Raw genomic sequence first — 13,366 nt, 5'->3', positions numbered from 1 at the left:
CCTCCCTTCCTTCCTTCCTTCCTTCGTTCCTTCCTTCTTCCTTCCTTCTGTACTAGGACTCGAACTCAGGACCTTGCACTTGCCAGGCAGGCGCTGTTCTGCTGAGCTATCTCCCCAGTGTCAAGTATTTCATTACAAAATAATTCATTTTATTTTCTGATACATTGATATATTTTTAGTCCCATAGATCTAAATTTTCTAACTTTAATACTATTTTTCTTTCTGAGCTGCTTTTGTTAACTTTCATTTCTTGTCTTAGGGGCAGTTTAGAAATCAGTGAAAATGTTTAGCATTTTAATCCTGAGCTCTAGTATGATGCCACTTAAATCTTGTAAGGAATAATAGAACATTATGATTAGGAAGGTTAACCTTTTAAGAAGATTTTTGATTTGACTAAGGATCTGAAGTATCATAGATATTATATATAACCCTTTTCAACTGAGATTTTTAAAAATCTTTTCCATGACTTTGGGATTCTCTTTTTGATTCTTACTTTTTTATTGCATCCTCCTTGGAAGTGCTATTCACTATCCCCACCGTGTGGTACTCAGATTATGAGGGTAGAAGATTTATCTAAAGCCAGGGGGTGTTGCTCAGTGGTAGAGACTTGGCTAACAAACAAGGCCCTGTGTTAAATCCCTAGCACTGGGAGGGGAAAAATGGAAGGATGGAGAGAGAGGGAGGGAAGGAAATAGGGAGGCAGGCAAGAAGAAAGAGAGAGAGATTTTAAGAAAATTAATATATAGTACTTTAAGGTATTTATGGTATTTAAGGTATTGGACTCAAAATAGTTCTCTTAAGTCATATATAAATATTATCTCAAACCAAATTATTTTAAATCTTGTCTTTTGTCCTTTAAAGAGCCCTGTATTATTATGACATTTCATAAAGTGAAGCTATTCCCTAAAACTTGGGTTTTGTTTCTATTTGAATTCTTACTTGCTGGATTTGTGTGGTTCATATTTATTTGTCAGTGTTCTTTCTAGAACATTTGAAAGAATGGCAGAATAGTACTTGAGGTCCTGGCCCACTGTGTTGGAAGCTTAACATTGCCTTTTCTTTTCTTTAGCTCTTTGTGCTATGGAAGTGCTTCCTCTTGCACTACCTTCTCCACCTCGTCAGTTATCAGAATCAGAAAAAAATCGGATGGAGGACCAGGAGGAAAATACTTTAAGAGAGTTGCGGTTGTTTCTCAGGGATGTAACCAAGAGGCTGGCCACAGATAAACGGTTTAACATCTTCAGCAAACCGGTGGATATTGAAGAGGTCTTGTTTCAGTAGTGTGCAAACAGTGAAGTTGAACTGGCTAAAAGAAAAAAATATTGACATCTTTTTTTGGAAGGAAAAAAAGCAAAGGCATGGATGAATATTACCCCTAGCCTGTAAAATTTTAATCCATGTGATATCTACCAATGTCATCAGTAAACATCTGGTGACTTTTAGATGAAATTAGTGATCAATTTGTATATGTCCTCTTAATTATTATTGATCTTTGTGATCTCATACTCTTCAATTTAAGAGGAGTTAATTAAAAGTTACTTAAGTGAAATGTCCATACTAGACTATTTTTATTCCAGGATAAATCCTGCTCTCAAAAAGTATATTGATAATAACCAATCACCATGCAAGTTGATACTGGCATTACCCAGATTACGTATACCTCCTTGAAAGAGGTGGCCAACAAACTTGAAATTTCTTAGTCTTTCATATTTGGACATGTCTGTGGTTAAGTTGCTATTTGATGTTAACCACATCTGATGCACCTAAACTGTTTTTCTCTTTATAGATCTTCTCTGCTCCCAGTGGAAAATTTCTCTCTTTCTGTGTGTATTGTTTTGTGTGCTTGTGGGAGCATGGTTTGTGATGATGAGAAAAGGAATTTTCCATTTGGAATCTACTGTAATACCATCAATTTAAATTTTGGGTTTTTTCTTGTTGGTGTTGTTTTATCCTGGGATAATATAGTGTGTGGATAAACACAATGTCATCTTTACTGGCCTTCTTCTTATAGTTCAGACTCCATGTTTGAACAGCTTTGGTGTTTTTAGTTTTGTTTTTTTTTTTTTTTTTAATTTGAGTTATAAAATTATTCAGTGCTAATGTTGCATCCTGATTGTGAAATCTGTGCTTTTGGACTTGAGCATATTCCTTTGGAACCATTATCTCATCGGTGACTGAGAAGAATGAATTAGGATTCTGTTTTTTTCACCTCTGGCAAATCTGAAAATGATGTTTACCCTTTTTTGGAATTAAGGGATTACCGAAAAGTTTGTTTGCGTATTTATCTATAATCCATAGTTTTACCCTTTTGATCCTCTCAGACCCTTGGAGTGTCATTATTATTCTCATTTGGCAGCTGAGGAAACTAAGACTTGTTGGCAAGCCACATAGCCAACACTTGAGAGTTTTTTTATTTTTGCTGAGATTTTTTGAGAACGGGTCTTACTGTGGAGGCCTTGAACTTACTGTGCACCCAAGTCTGGCTTCAAACTCATGATTCTCCTGAGTGCTGGGATTATAGGTATGCGCCATCAACCTGGGAGAAGTTTTCTATTTGTTTTTGAAAGTCCACATTCTTGATATTTTAGCTACTTGGTCTCTTTGCCTACTGGAATAATGGTACATGACTAATTTGCATTTTAAATTCATAAGCATCATATTGTATTTGTAGAGCATTTTTTCCTTCATAATAAAACTATTAGCCAATTTTCAAGATTGCTTTAAATAAATAAATAAATAAGGTCCTCCTCCATTTAGCCTATCAGGCTGCTGGCACTTTTTAAAGGGTAAATCATCCTCCTGTGCTGAGAATAAACCAAGTTTTGCTTTTGATTTAGAAAGCCTTTTCTTTTCTAACCCAGAAAAGGTTGTTAGACTTCAAATGTCATCTCTCTGTGATTAAAACTTTGTGAATAAGTCACAGTATGGCAGTAGAAGATGATAGATTGGTCAGACAACAGTTTTACTTAAGGGCTATGTTTCTCTTGCTTCCTCCTTTGTTCTTCAGTTTATTGTGCTGCTGGTTTTTGTCTGCTCTGAAACCTGAAAACAGGAGTAACTGGGAAGGATGGAAAGGGGAAAACAGGCTAGCACTTAGATATTCTAAAACATAGAAGTTCATATTCAAATAGTGAATTTGAAGTATCTAAAAACTTCAAATTTCAAAGCATACTGCAAGACAAAATTTAGAACTTTTAAATTTAAAATTAAGCATATGTGCTGAAATTGTATAGTCTTTAATAATATAAAGTTTTATAGTATTTTTCAGTTTATAGAGGTTTTGACTTATACACAGGGCATGCCAGAACCAAGCATTGGACTAATAACTTTGAACTATTATTTGTTCTGGTATACTCCATTGCTGTCCCTATAAAGAGACTGACTGGCTTTTCAGCTCCAAAGGCCAAAAACAAAGAAGTGTACACATTCTTATTTCTGGTGTTTGTATAAGTAATATTAAAGTTTCAAAAACAAGTCGCATGTGGTGGTACATACCTGTAATCCTAGGATGGGGGTGGCTGTGGCAGGAGGATCACAAGTTCAAGACAAGTCTAGGCTATGTAGTGAGTTTAAGGCCATTCTAAACTGCAGAGTGAGCCAGGCGTCGTGGCACACAACTGTAATCCCAGCACTGAGGAGGCTGAGGCAGGAGGATCACCATGAGTTCAAGGCCAGCCTGGGCTGCATAGTGAGACCCTGTCTAAAAAACAAGCAAACAAACAAAAAACCTGCATAGTGAGACACTGTTCTTAAAAATAAACAAAAACAAAATAGAAACCTACATATACAAATTACATATATACATATAAGCCATGTTTACATATTACCTATATAAATCTTGCTGTGTAAACTTAAAAGTTGTGGCATTGATGACATCTGAAACTATGAGATAACAAACTTTAGTTTCAGAGAGCAAAAATTACTCTATCCCTAGTCATAGGTCCTGGATTAATTTTAGAAATTCTTGCTAAGCCTGCTTTCATACCAAACCTAATAGATCTTGGTTGCTAGTGCTTTCTTATTGGTCATATGACAGAAAACAAAATTTGTTTAGCACATCATGACTTAATGTCTCCTAGTTTGGATTATCTCCCAGAAAATCAGCACACAAAGCCAAAAAACCCCCAATAAAAACCAAAAAAACCCAACTTTTCTTATTGGAAGGTTTGTTTAACTTAGGGACAAGTCCAACAAATCTTTTATTAGTTACTAAACAATACTCAGTTTTGCTATATAATTGGCTGAAAATGTTTGTAATGAATCCAAAGGAGTGGAAAATACTTTCCATGAAATCATTCATCTTATAAAAAAGGAAGGTTTTGTTGAAAAATTTAAAAAGATTTACCAGAACTTCTCTAGTATTATGAAAAGTCTATGCTTTTTATTTTTCCTTGTTTTGTTTTCCTGTTTCTTTTCTTGAGGTAACATTTAATAATGCTTATTGGATGCTTTTATTCATGCATTCTCAGCTAAGCCAAAGGATTAAAAAAAGCTGACAGTTGGTTTCCATTTTCAAGATGAGCAACATTTCAGAGTTGGTTGTAGATATGACTTGGAAACTGAAGCTTTTCATGGAAAGTATGTCAGATAGTAACTTTAGTAGCATAAATAGCACTGTAGTTTTATCTATAATTCTTAAAAATCTAGATTTAATTTTTAAATAATTGTTTTAATTTTGCTTTTATGAGTTAAAATAAATTTATATGAAAAGGTGGAAGTAATTTCATTAAAATGTTCTATTTGTTTTAGGTTTCAGATTATCTTGAAGTAATAAAAGAACCAATGGATTTATCAACAGTAATAACTAAAATTGATAAACATAATTACCTGACTGCTAAAGACTTCTTGCAAGATATTGATCTCATCTGTAGCAATGCTTTAGAGTACAATCCAGATAAAGACCCGGGAGGTAAGGATGCTTAGGGCAAGATTCACTTTGAAATTAGTGAAAGAATAGTTTACAGTTTAAATATTAAATCACGCCTATGATTTAGATAAATAAATTGATTTTAAGACCTAATATTGTGTTTAGACCATTCAAGAGACTATCTTAAAGATAATGTGTTTGGAGAATTTTATATTTCTGGATACTATATTTTTGGTTTACTTGCTATATTTTTTGTTTTTTATACTTTTGATTTTGCTCAGATTGATGGAAAACTGAACAAAGAAGAATTTAACTTTTATTTATGTAGTCAGCTTCAGCAGTGCTGATGGACACAACAGAGAAGTTTGAATTTGTGAGAATCTGGTTTAGAGTAGCTTTATATATCAAAACACTCTTTTATGTAGAATGTTATCTGTTCTATGGGTTTTGGGTGTTCTTATGTAATTTTATTATTTTACCCTAGTCCCACCCCATACACAGGTCTGTTGTCCCAACTCTCCATGTTCCTTTAGGAACATATGTGTAGTGAAGATAAGTTTATTGTAAACAAGGAGTATTTGTTATGGGGAGCCATACAAGATTTGCACTTACATTAAGTAATCTTGGGGAAAGCTTAAGGATGTGAGACTGCAGTGGTTTATATGCTATTAAGATGTGAGAGAATTTTAAGAATAGGTACCACGAGAATCTGTAATACCAGTCCCAATCTTTTTTGCACTAGCAATCAGTTTCTTGCAAGATAATTTTTCCCTGGAAGGGAGGCATTACATTTATTGTGTACTTTATTCTATTATTATTATTACACTGTAATATATAATGAAATAATCAATATAGCTCACCATAATGCAGATTAGTGGGAGCCCTGACTTTGCTTTCCAGCAGCTAGATGGTCTCCCATCTTGGGGTGATGAGAGACAGTGGCACCCAAAGTGTTATGTCTAGTCTATTCCATCTCATTTTGGTTGCTGTCACTGCTGAAAACCATGCCTCACAGAATTACAATTTTGGAAATGGGAGGAGTCTTTTCAGTGCTTTTTTGGCAATCTCAGAATATTCCACCTTGACTTTAATCCTGAACATTTGGAGATTTGAAGTTACCTCTATCATATTTTTAAGACCATAATTTGCAGTCTCAAGCAGTTGATCCTTTCCTAGGACGGAGTCAGATCACTTGGCTTCTTCACAACTGGCTTGAAGATCCACTCCTCTCCAGCTTGGGAGTCTTCTGTAGTTGGAAAATAATGCTCAAACTCTTTTAAAAGCTGAGATAGGGGGCTGGGGATTTAGCTCAGTGGCACAGCGTCTGCCTGGCAAGTGCAAGGTCATGAGTTCGATTCCCGGTACCAGGAAAAAAAAAAAAAAAAAGGCTGAGATAGGTGATTATAACCCAAGTAGGAAAAAGAAGGCCCTGGCTAAGTCTCTTTCAAGATCTTTGCTAATGTCTGAAACATGTCAAAAATTCCAGTGTTCACTCAGTGACTCCATTATTCCAGTTTGGTTTTGAACGTAGCCACTTTATCTGCTGAATTGAGCAGTATTGTTGCTCTCCCATGAAGTAACAGGTTGAATTTGTTAAGCAGGTTGAATATCTCACACAACTAAGCAAGTTTTGTGACCCATCCTGTGTCACAGAAGTGTGCTACCAGTAGTTACTGGTTTTCTAAAAGAAATTTCTAGAGAAGCTCTTATAACTCAAAAACTCTGACCAGTGATCTGCCTTTAGAAAGCCATTTCACTTCTGTGTAGAAGAGAAGATAGTGTATAGCCTGCATCATCTCCTCACAGAGCTACGTGAACAGATGTGAGCTAAGGGCATGTATTTTAATCTGATTGATAAATTTAATCTGTTCTGCAAAATGTTAAGCTCAGTGATGTTATCTGGCTAGTCAGCATTTCTCTATGGGTGACACAGTGTGTTGACTCACAGTCAGAATCTTACCTGTTTGACATAGTGAGGAAACCAGAAGGTAGTCAGGTCATGGTAGTTTCTCTATCCACACACATAGCAACACAAAATTGCTATTTTAGTTTTTCTAATACGCTATCACCCTAAGATTTGAATAGTTCTGCAGCTGTTCAGTTGGTTGGCAACAAAAATGCATCATAACATATCCTCATGTGCAAATCCTCCTGAAAAATGCAGTGCACAAAAACATTGTTGCCTTCACATCAACATCAGTAGACTCATCAGCCTAGTTTGGGTACCACATTGACTCATTAATCCTCTCTAATAATTGTGGCTCAGGATCCTCCATTTCATCATTTTGTCTAGTTGTGCTAGCTGAAAGAGGAGTATGTGTCACCTTTCGAACCCCATTCTGTCCTCAAAGTTCATGACAGATATCTTTTTTTTTTTTTTTTTAATGTAAGGTCTCTCTAGGTAGTCCAGGCTGACCTTGAACTCACAATGATCCCCCTGCCTCAGCTTCCTGAGTGCTGGGATTACAGGTGTACACCGCCATGCCTGGCCGATGACATATCTTCAGCAGGATCAACTCTTTCAGTAGAAGACTTCTTAGCTTTAGCAATGCAGTCAGCCACTAAGAATGATGCTTTTATTGCAAACACATTTGAGGAAGTGGTAGTCTTCAGTATTTGTTCTTGTTCTTAGTTCTCATGAGGTTTGTTTGCTGTTCTTATCTTTTTTTTTTTTTTTTTTGGTACCAGGAATTGAACTTAGGACTTGCTAACTTAGGAACTGCTTGCTAGGCAGGCGCTTGTGCCACTGAGCTATATCCCTGGCCCTTGTTTGTTTTTATCTTAAAAAACTTGTGTTTTAATGCAGGTTGCTTGGTCTCTATGTGAAAATGCAGTTTTGAAGGTCTCCAGGCTTCACTGGATAGCTGATCACCACATATTATACAAAGGGCTTGGAGAATGTTAACCACCTGTTGGCATGAACCTGTAATTTAAGTAGGACTCTTAGTATTTTCTTTTAAATGCGCCTTCCGTTTTGTTAGCAGATTTAAATTTCTGCTATCTCATCTCTGGGTCTTTCTTTTTAAAGAAGCTTTGCAGTGATATTTGTTTTTTACTCTTTTTGGCTAGGGTTAGCTTTTCAGCTTCCTAAAACTATGAGTGAGACAAATCACAGTACAGGTGGAAGTGGTAAATAAAATAACGGGCAGGTCATGCACAGACTAAAATTTAAGTGTTGGGTTCTGACTTAAAGCCTGCCCCTAGAAGCAGCTATAAAATGGAAGTTCTTCAAACTCACCTGCTAAAAGCCTGCCACCAGATATAGCTTAATTGTCACTTGCTGTTTGCTGACAGGGTTTTAATGAGTCTGTAACCAAGTGATTTTTTTTTTTTTTTTTATGATCTTTGCTCCTCAGCACTAACATCACTGGCTTAGCTCCACTTTAGATTATCAGGTATTAGAAGGATCGAGCAACCTAGGTCCCTGTCATGTACAATGCATAGTAGGGTTCATGTTCCCATGAGAATCTAGTGCTGCCACTGACCTGACAGGAGACAGAGTCCAGTTAGTAATTTGATCACTGGGGAATGACTATAAATAGAGATGATGCTTCACTCGGCTTGGTTCCTAACAGGCCATAGACTGGTTTTGGCTCATGGCCCAGGGGCTGGGGTTCCCTGGCCTAGGTGGTCAGAAGAATGGAGTAAGGTTAAAGCTATGATTGGTAAAGAAATGGCATTTATTCATATTTGTGGGGAAAGAATTATTTTTGGTTATATTTATGGTTAGGACATGATTGTGTTTTTGTCCATGTTTAGACGCTGTTACAGACTTTGCCTTTATATTGACTAATGGTTGTCACATGGTGGTGGTGGCTGATGCTGATGCTCTGTGAAATTATGTTTAACCTGAGTACACTGATGTGTAGCTGACAGTGTGGGCCAACTCCCAGCTGTTAGTTTTTTTTTTCCTTCTCTCTATTGAGAATTCTCTTTCTTCCATAGGTAATACACAAATAAAGTACTTCTTATTTTTAAAACATTTATCTCACCTTTTCTTACCTAAATGTATTTATAATACAGTTTGTGTTTGTACCTTTGGGGTCGTGGGCAGTGGTTCTCAACGTACAGCATGTGGCCAAATGGCTTGGATTTCTCAGTTCTACATGAAATTAATTATTTCTCACTTGAGTTTTGACCATGGTAAATCACTTAATTCCAAGTTAAGAGGCAGAAAAATACAACAGTTTTCAATTCATTGAAAAAATACAACAGTTTTCAGATTATTTGCTTGTTGTAGTTTGTTTGTTTGCTTTGCTTATATGTCTTACAGAAACATTTAGAAAAATAAGGACAGAAGAGAAAATTACAGTAATCTAGTGTCATCCCTCCTTTCTATCTCATGGATATATTGCATATACAGTCTGTACATGCATATTGATTTTATTAAAATAACTATGATTTTGTTATTCCTGTATTTTGTAAAAAGCTTAATAATTAAAGAATATATTTCTCCCACATTTAAAATATAATATGTAGGAGCTCAACACTGTGATCCATGTCTGTACTGTCAGTTACTTGGTAATCTGAAGGAGGATCACTTGAGCCTAAGAGTTTTAGGCTGGCGTAGGCAGTGCAGTGAGAGATGCTGTCTGGGTAATCATATGTAGATGTGGTATAATAGCTTACTAGGTTTTTCAGTTTTCCCCTATATTTATAAACACTGGTAAATACTTTTATAACAAGTTTTGTGTATATTTTAAATTATTTCCTCATAATAAATTCCTTTAGGTGGTATTAATGGATCCAAGAATGTGTATCTCTTAAGGCTTTTAATTTGTAACTTTAAAATCTTCACTAAAAATATTTTAAAAATACACTACAACCGGGCGTGGTGGCACACACCTGTAATCCCAGCACTCAGGAGCCTGAGGCAGGAGGATCATTGCAAGTTCAAGACCAGCCTGGGCTACAAAATGAGCTCAAGTCCAGCCTGGACTACATAGTGATACCCTGTCTCAAAAAGACCAAACAAAACAAAACAAAAGCAAAAACAAAAAAAACCATTAGCATCATGAAGGCCACTGTTAACCAGTTAGCAGTTTTGTGCGAGTAGGGAATCTTCTTCCTCACTGTGTCCCATCCTGTCACAGGATGGGAAGTGAGTACAGATGCATCTCAGCTCCCTTCCCCCCTTGCTGGGGGCCTGTATGAGGTTGCACAACTGTCTGCATAGTGCTCTGAGCAGTGTATGAGAGCACTTGTGTGGTGGCAAACTCAGACTGCTAGTTTAAGACACAGAGACTGCTTATATTATGTGGTAAGGTAGTAAAAACGTAGGCTCTGTATTTAGACTTTTGGCTTTACTCCCGGCTCAGCTATTTTATAGTTCTTTACTTTTCATGTCCTCTAAATTTTAGTTTTTTCATCTTACAATTGGGATAATAGTAGTATCCTTTATTTGGGTGATTGTAAGGATTAAATGAGAAAGTGTATTAGGCTGAGTCTTAGAAAATTACCATTTCCTATGGTTCAACTTAACTACGTTAATCCCTTATCATAATGCCTGGGACATGGTGTTTCATAAAGATTAGCTGTTGACATTTATATTCTTGTTGTCATTACTATTTAAATTGTATTTAAGGAACCTAAATTAGTTCTTTAGGAGGTACCTGTATATTTGGTCTAAGAAGAACCCCTGATGCATTATGGGTATTATATTCTCTGGACTATACCTTGAATTTAATCCTAATTTGGACCTGGCCTAGGGAGCATCGAAATGAATTTGAGCTCTTGGAGAAAGCCAGTTGAGATCAATCCAGATTGCCCCCTCTAAGTAATTAATGTATAACTGCCTCGATACTAATATTACCTTTAAGAAAGAAGCAGTGGTTTTTAAAAGGTACAATATAACCTTTTACTACAGAAGGTGATTCTATAATTAAAGAGTATGGCTTTATCTCATAGGGAGGGTTAAGTTGGCATACTTGCAACTTCCTTCTTTTGCTCTTTTAAGTAGATACATACAGTGATATAATTCAGAACATTATCAGCTCCGTTTAGTTCTTTTAAAAATGTCTTTAGTCGAGAGGCCTGTTTTTGTCTTAGCAACAGAACCACTTGTTATGCACCAGAAAAACAACCTCAGGGTCTGTTATGTAGCAAGTGGAAATTACATGAGTGTTGTATTACTTTTACAAGCTCCCTTGAGTATTTGAAAACTTACAGTGTTCTATTTTGCAGAAAACTTGGCCATTTGGGAAGAAAAGTAGCATATACTTAGAAGACAAAACCCAAAAATTTGAAAAGTTATATGTGTTGCCCAAGTATTTACCCAGATTCTCTCCCCAGAGAATGATGTGGGCAGAATATAAATATGGAGTGAGGAGAAGTTTAAATTATAGTTCCCCCCCAAAATAAATAAATTATAGGTCCTAAATTTGACCTGTATCTGGTATTTGACCTTAATTATGATGTTAGATATTAAGTTTGACTGTTCCCCATTCTTAGTCTTACAATATGTGACCCCAGACCCATCCTTTTCTTTTCTTTTTTGAGACAAGGTCTTGCTGTGTAGTGTCGGCTGGTCTTGAACTCGATCATGTAGCCCAGGCTGGCCTCAAGCTCACAGTGATCCTCCTGCCTGAGCCTCTCAAGTGCTGGGATTATAGACATGCACCCAACTCCAGTCCCATTCATTTTGTTTTGTTTTGTTTTTTTGAGACAGGGTCTCACTGTGAAGTTCAGGTTGCCTTCAACTTGCTATGTAGCCCAGGTTGGCCTTCCAAGTGCTAGGATTACAGGCATGAGCCACCATGCCCAGCTCCAGTCTCATTCTTATATGTACCTTCATTTGACTGATTTTGCTGAAATTTCATCCTTAATCTTAAAAGTTTTTTTCAGAATTTTTTAGTATTTTGTACCAGTTGTGTGGGAATAAAGGTCCTAGAGTCACTTTAGCTTTAGGAAGGAGTCTTCTAGGGTCTGCTTTTAGTATCTCTCCTACTTTATTTACCATAGTTGTATTTCATAAGTTCTCGACTTGAACCAAAGTCATTCATATTTCTTTCAGTGTTTATGATTATCATATGCTAATTACTGAGCTGGATGCTTAGAATACAAAGATAGTGACAGTTCTTGTTCTTTGAGATAGTTATGGTACATATCAGTACTATCATAGATCAATAATACACACTAGATAATTGCTACGTGGTAGACATTAATCTTGTTTGCAATTGTACTAGTCTGATAGGGCTGCCATAACAAAGTATGACAGACTGCATACTTGAACAACAGAAACTTATTTTCTCAAAGCTTTGGAGGTCATCAGTTCAAGATGAAGTTAAACCCATGTCAGCAGATTTGGTGTCTCCTGAAACCTGTCTTCTTGGCTTGCAGCCTTTTCTCTGTGCTTGTACATCTTTGATGTGCCCAGATTTCTTCTTAAAAGGACACCAGTCAGTCAGACTGGATTAAAACCTACCATAATTACCTTTTTAAAAAACAGTTACATTGTGAAGTCCTGAGTGTTAGGGCTTCAAGTTAAGAATTTTGAGGGTACACAGTTGAATCCATAACAATTACATGTAACATTGTCCCTGCTATCTAGAAATTCATCTTTGATTTTTAGACCTGACAAATATACTTGTCTAATTATTGGTGATTATAGTATCAGAAAGATTAAGGGGATAGTATAGATGATAATAATAATTTCTTGAGGTGGCAGTAGATGATTATAATGCAGCATTGTAAAGTCTAAATTAGAAATACATTTGCATGGAGCACAGAGAAGTTGCTACCTGGAGGTAAGCAGATTGGAAGGGCATGCATCCCAGGCTCAGGGAAGTATTGTACAAGGGTATGGAGAAAGCGTGTCTAGAGAACAGAGTGCCTCTGTGGAGTAGTGGGGAATGACTCCTCTCGATCTACGACTTACCTAGTATAGAGCATCCATTTATTAAATATTTATTGTCTGTATATAAATTGTTTGGAGCTAGAGATTTATAGATGATTAAGACACAGCTCTATCTGGTCTTGCTCTAGCTGGTCAAGCATGCGTATGGTAATACATGGTGATTATAGTATCAGAAAGATTATAGATCTGGTCTGTGATATGTACTAACAGTCTTATAGATCCAGTCAGGCATGTGTGCTCTAGAGGGCACTGTTGATAGTGGCACTGCTCATGATCAGGGCCTTCAGCTCCTTGTGAAGCAGAGCCTCTTCTCTCAGTACCATTTTTAGGTATGGTTTACTAAGAATCATGTTTGAGCTTCTTTCCTGCATCTGCGAACAGTTATTTACCATCTTGCACACTTTATCTTAGAAAGTCATTTTTGTATTTTTCTGTTCCTGTCACATTTTTAGTAGGTCTCCCTTACTGAGGATATATTGTGTTCTTTACCACAATTTTGACTAGTTCCAACTTAAGAAGATTATGATTTTCTGAATCTTCCTTCTTTCTTTTTCTTTCTTTCTCTTTATTTTAAAGAGAGTAGTAAATGAGAAACAAATAGAACAGTAGCAGCATACCAGTATCACAAACATAAACAAATCAAA

At 36.3% G+C, this 13,366-nt stretch overlaps 1 protein-coding gene across 2 annotated transcripts in view; it reads left to right on the top strand.

The window, feature by feature from the left end:
- Atad2b (ATPase family, AAA domain containing 2B) overlaps window positions 1-13,366 on the top strand; it is a 140,071-nt gene that overhangs the window by 109,125 nt on the left and 17,580 nt on the right. Inside the window, exons 21-22 of one of the 2 annotated variants that reach the window (XM_005400367.2) lie at window positions 1,070-1,251; window positions 4,750-4,909. In XM_005400367.2, the coding sequence (XP_005400424.1) occupies window positions 1,070-1,251; window positions 4,750-4,909 (342 nt within the window). Of the gene's footprint in view, window positions 1-1,069; window positions 1,267-4,749; window positions 4,910-13,366 lie in introns of both variants that reach the window. The other variant, XM_005400366.2, reaches the window with a different exon arrangement.

This window comes from Chinchilla lanigera, unplaced genomic scaffold (genome assembly GCF_000276665.1).
Source record: "Chinchilla lanigera isolate Chin_1 unplaced genomic scaffold, ChiLan1.0 scaffold00068, whole genome shotgun sequence".
NCBI classification, from domain to species: Eukaryota; Metazoa; Chordata; class Mammalia; order Rodentia; family Chinchillidae; genus Chinchilla; species Chinchilla lanigera.
The sequence above is the reverse complement of the archived record's forward strand: the minus strand, read 5'-3'. Positions and strand labels throughout refer to the sequence as shown.